This window comes from Pteropus vampyrus, unplaced genomic scaffold, assembly GCF_000151845.1.
Source record: "Pteropus vampyrus isolate Shadow unplaced genomic scaffold, Pvam_2.0 Scaffold449, whole genome shotgun sequence".
In the NCBI taxonomy this organism is placed as follows: domain Eukaryota; kingdom Metazoa; phylum Chordata; class Mammalia; order Chiroptera; family Pteropodidae; genus Pteropus; species Pteropus vampyrus.
In genome coordinates, this window is record NW_011889230.1 from 140,542 (window position 1) to 146,169 (window position 5,628).

A 5,628-nucleotide genomic window follows, 5' to 3' on the forward strand; every position below is an offset into this window, starting at 1 on the left:
GGGGCAGGTTCTTCTTCCTGTGCCGGGGAGCTCGGATTAGTCACTGTGCCCGGGGCCGGGGCTCTGAAGGGTTCGGCCGGCGGCAGCGAGCCCCGGGCTCTGGGTCACGTGCTTGGCGGTGGTGCGGGGCCCCAGACACGGCGGGCGCGGCCGACATCCGTGGGTGCAGCTGGGCACTCGGTGCGGGGGCGGGGGGCATTGTCCGAGCCACAGCTGCGGTCCGCCGCCAGAGCCAGGGCCACGCAGGGAGGCGGCAGGACGCCCTGCCCGCCCGCCGGGCCAGAGACCCAAGCCCTCTGCTGTCCCCTGTGCCGCCTGCTGGGGTAGCAAAACCTGCAAACGACAATATACCCTGCCCAGCGGTAACAGTGAAGCTGAGTGCCACGAAGACGTCACCACGAAGGTGTCACACAAGAGGAGCACTTGCTGTGACAGTCACAAGCCCCTGAGTGCGCCCACCCCTGGGACTGTGCGGATGGGCCATTTTCACGCCATCAGCCCCGCGGAGGGCAATAATGACCTCTGCGTGATGCGCTCTACACAGTAGCCCCACAGGACCAACCCTACTTGGGGCAGGGGAGGGGGATTCAGGAGCACAGCCCCTGGTGTCCCCAGCAGGAGGGGACCTGCTCGTTGCTTCCAGCACCGCCTCACAGCCCGGGGCAGCCACCAGCTCCACGGCACCGGCGGGGAGGTGGGTGACTTAAAGGGCCTGGTGGGAAACTCGGGCCACTCTAAGTCTGGCCGCCCCCTGGCAGCGTCTGATCCCATCCAGGGCCACAGGTGACGATCCCGCTCAGGACGGACCACTGCGAGCCACCTGTATGGCATCTGGTGGGCCAGCTCGGAAAAACTAACGTGGGTGATCCATTTGCTGTCGGCTGCACACGGAGCTGAAGGAAGCAACGTTTAAAGACGTGCCCGCGTCGAAGCAGAAACGCGTTCCAGGCTTCAGGTCACCTTCGCGGCCACTCCTCACGGGCCCCTCGACTGGTGCAGAGGAGGACGGAAGCCCACACTGCGGTGTGACCTGCAGGACCTGGGACTGGCGCTGCCCCCGCTCGGGGCTGTGGCCCAGTGTGTCTCCTGCTGCACCAAGTTCTCATCTGTGACTGATGAATGATCCACCTTAACCTGGTTTCCCAGACATTTTGAGTAGAAGCGTTTGTTTGCCAGCTTTGTCCAGAAGCTCCGAGTCTTCTGTCTTGGCTTGGTCGGCCTATTTTTGCCATTTTCTCTTTCTTCTCCTTTAGCGAGCGGGGTGTGAAAACGTTGTCATCATGACTGCTCTGTGCAAGCGTGTGGCTGCATCCGCATGGGCTCAGCACGGGGCACCGCGACCCCGCGCCGCTGTCTGGGGAGCTCAGCTTCGGAACGTGTGTGCGGGCTCCAGACACGGACGGGACGTTCCCGCAGCACCGTTACGAGCATCGTGGTGGCGTTGTGTCTCCGGCCTCGCCGCCCAGAGCGCGGGGGACCTGAGGCACGCCGTTCCGTTTCCAGATGCCTGGGCCCAGGCAGGCCTCCTGGGTGGGGACGGGGCTCGGGGCCGAGGTGGCCGTGGGGCGGGAAGGGCAGGGTCTGGCGGGCCGTGGGTGCGCTGCTGCCCGTTCTGGCGGAGGTCACACAGACACCTCATTCCGCGAAGGCCCACGCGCCGTGCGACGATGGTTTCTGCCCCTTCTACATATATGTACGTTACGCTGCCAAATAAAGTGGACAGAAAGGCTGTGGTCACTTCGGAGAGCGTCACCAGACGGCTGGTGATTGTCACGGTCCTTTAGCTCGCTAATTTTCACGAAATCGGATTCCGACCTGTTTTCTTTTCCTTTTTGGCACAATCTATACCCAGACTTCAAGGGTAACCTTTGTTTTCTTCTTTCTAAGTATTTATACGCATGTAAAAAGACCGCGTCCGCGCACACACAAACGCTCAACGGAAACGTGTGTGGAAGTCAGGGGCGCCTTTGTATGTATGAATACGTACGCACCGTCCCGAAAACTGTTTCCTGTCGGTGTCGAAGACGATGGACTAGGGATTAATGCACAAATTCGACCTGGAATAAGCGCGTGCCTTGACTTGCTTGTGGTTAGTTTAACGTTCAAATTAAAGGTTCACAGCGAAGCAGTGACTCTTTTCGCTGTTTTTACTCTTTCTAGGTTGACCCGATCGTGGAAGATCATCATGAGTGTGGTGTTTATACTGACTTTTTTCCTCGTGGGTAAGTCTTACCCAATAATGACCCCTGAAGCAGGTTTTGGCTTTTTTATACTTTTTCCTGTTAGCATTTCGGATGTGTCGCCACATTCCCTTCTGGCCGTCGTGGTTTCCGAGGAGAAATGTGACGGCTCCTCGTGCAGAGCAGGAAGCGTTTCTCTTGTTGCTTCCAAGATTATATGGTGTATGAATGAAATGAGAATGTCAGTATAGAAATTATAAAAGGAACCACATATCAATTCTGGAGTGAAAAGTACCAAAAACTACAATGAAAATACTGATTCTTCACCGACTGAATATATGGTGTCTTGGTAGAAGTCTAAGTTCATCCTAGTTAGAGTTCGCCGAGCTTCTTGGATGTGTAGATTTATGCTTTACATCACACTGGGAAGCTTTTGCTCATTATTTTTTCGAATATTCCTGCCGCCTTCTGAGACTCCCAGGATGTGTCCAGTGGTGCTGTCCTGCAGGTCGCTCAGGCTGTGTTCACGTTCTCTGTCCGTTTTTCTGCTCCTCCTGCCCAGACTCGGTCATTTTAACTGTCCTATCTTTGAGGTCATCGATTCTTCCTTCTGCCGCCCAAATCTGCTCCCAAGCTGCTCTAGTGAAATTTCTTTTTTTAAATTTCAGTTGTATTTTCGTTATAGTTTTTTGGTACTTTTCACTCCAGAATCGATACGTGGTTCCTTTTACAATTTCCATACTGACATTCTCATTTCACTCACACATCATTCCTTAGGTTTTCTCTAGTTCTTTACCCGCGGTTCCCTCTACTGTTTGAGTGTGTCTGAGGCAGCTGGTTCGCAGTCTGTGTCCAGTAAGTCCGACGTTGGGCTTCCTCAGGGATGGTCTCAGTCATTTTTCCCTTTAACGAGTCACACCTGCCCGCTTCCTTGTGTGCTCGGTCGTTTCGTGTTGGAAACTGGGCATTTCACTGTTATACTATGGTAAGTCTGGAAATCAGACTTTCCCCCTTCCCAGGGGCTGCTGTCACTGCTCGCTGAGGGATGCAGTCACTCGTTTGTTTAGTGGTGGGCCCTGTCCTGATATCTCAGTGGTCAACCAGTGACCTGACAGAGATTTGCTGGGGAGGGGCTGGGGGAGAGGGAACACGGACTGCTGCCGGGTCTGGACCACCTGGCCCTATGCTGGGACTCGCTCCCAAGGCTAAGCTGGGTCCCCCGCAGTCGGCCTTGACCGCCACCTCCCGCTTGCACAGAGCCTGCGGAGCCACAGGGCCTCTCTGAGGTCCCTTCTGAGCGGGCACACTGCATCCCCTGCCCCCCCCCCAAGCCCTCATCCTCACAAGAGACCTCCTCCTCTGCCTCCCCTTCCCACGCTTTTGAGTCTGTCGGCCACTTGCCTCACTCACTGTCTGGTGGCCGGTTCATGACTTTGTATCTTTCAACAGACCCTACAGTTTCCCAGGAAGCCATTCTAGCCCAAGGGAGTGGGATAAAGCAAAGGCCAGGCTCCGTGCCACCTACTCAGGGGGTCACTGGACAGGTCAAAACGCAGTCACAGCAGTTTAAGAACAAGGCCCGCATGCGGCCACCGGCACTGGCCAGCTGCACTAGGAATGCAGACTGCCACCCCCACGGCCACTGCCACCATGCTGGCGAGCGGGAGGTGCCAGGCAGAAATGCCACACTGCTCTCTCAGCGAAAATGATCTGCTCTTTTCTTCAAGGCCTCTGGTTGCTGTAAATTTTGGGTTAGATTTCAGAATTCAAAACAAAGTTGACCATGTTAATCTTTGCCAACTTATAGTTGTTTCAATGAAGGACTAACTTTCTGAGCACCCTGTGCTGCCATTTTCCATATTATCTCCCAAAGGTCTGATAGCCTTGTTGAAAGTATATATATCCTCTACGCTTAGAGAAATTCCTATTAATACACACAAAATATCGTATAAATGTTTCTAAGTAATCTCTTTAATCAGAGTTGGTCTTTTAACAGGATTTAGAAATCACGTGTGGCTTAGAGAAACAGGGCCGCCTCAGAAATCCCGACGATTTTATGCTGTAATTACAGAATATGGTTCAAGGCTTTATAATTACCAGGTGAGGTTTCGTTAAATCATCTTTTATGACATTCGTTTAAAATTTAATGTGCTATAAAGTGAGTCCAACGTGCAATCTTACCTTTGTTTTGCACATGAACATCTAACAAGTAATGTAGGGACCAGAGTTCTATTAAGTGGTCTCAGCTAAGCCCAGTCTTTCCCACGAGGGTGCGGCTTCGCCCGGCCATTTCGCCGCTGACCAGTGTTCACTGTGTCCTTCACGCAGGTGAGAGCTCTGCTCGAAGTCACCTAAGACCTACTGTGACTCATTTCTCTGTGGTCTCCTTATAGAGCCCCAACTACTTGCTTCGGAAGCTGTTTCCTGGCTTGTTTTTTTATTCAATTAACAATAGATTTTAAACGCACTCCCATCTTTAGATATTATTTTGCAGCTTTGTTTTATGGCTGACTAATAACCCAGTGAATAATATATTCAGCAAATATTTTGAATTTCAATTCAATAAATTCAAAATTATTTACCGAATATATTATTTACTGAATTGTTTGCAATTTTTCAACATTACAAACAAACTCACTTGTTGCTAAATCTTTAAACCCATCCTTGATTTTTCGCTTAGGATAAACTCCTAAAAGACAGATAAACAAAAGATAGTCCCAAAGTTAGGCGACCTTTTTATACGGAATCGGAATTGTAGTGACTTAATACCGCCCTTCAAAGCCAGCTTACCTCCCATCTCCTCCACCCCCCACGGGGAATGGGGTGATAACTGTGCACCAGAAGGGGCTGGAAGCACCTCGAATACGTATTTCCTTTTATTCTCAAAATGACCCCTCGAATAGAGTATTACAAAGCCACGTGCGGATGAGGAAGCCGGGTACAACGGTTAAGGAGATCGTGTGTGTGCCGAGGGTGGCAGGGCCGTAAATCCCGGGGCTGAAACTCAAAGCCAGGCTTCGCTGGCACCGCCCGCCAGGCCCAGCCACGTACGCTGAGGACTCAGTTTTGCTGCCACGTGACGCACGGCCTCGGCGACCGTGTAACCACCGTCACCATCAGGAGCTCGAGGCCGCGACGGCATGGCACAGCGGCCGCCCTAGACACTTGATTGGTTTATACCCAGAACTCCACACAGAGCAGCTCGCCTAAGCATCCCCCAGGGGCACCGTCGGCAACTGATACATCTTCTGGGGTCGCCGGAAGTCACGGGTTTGAAATTAGGTATCTTGTGGGAATTCTGTTAAGGACGAAAAAGGACCGGCCACGCGAGGCCTTGTGAACGCCGTGCGCCGCCGGCTGGAGCCGCGCTCGGGTGCGAACCTTCGGTCTCGGCGTGCGCTGCGTGGATGGAGCAGAGTGGAGCCGCCCGAGGACGTCGGCGTGGCCC

General features: G+C 53.2%; 1 protein-coding gene across 1 annotated transcript in view; it reads left to right on the plus strand.

Annotated features, from left to right (window-relative positions):
- The first annotated feature begins 1,975 nt into the window (after positions 1-1,975).
- SUN3 (Sad1 and UNC84 domain containing 3) overlaps positions 1,976-5,628 on the plus strand; it is a 25,063-nt gene continuing 21,410 nt past the window's right edge. Inside the window, exons 1-2 of the mRNA XM_023524164.1 lie at positions 1,976-2,222; positions 4,177-4,280. Of these exons, the coding sequence (XP_023379932.1) occupies positions 1,976-2,222; positions 4,177-4,280 (351 nt within the window). The remainder of the gene's footprint in view (positions 2,223-4,176; positions 4,281-5,628) is intronic.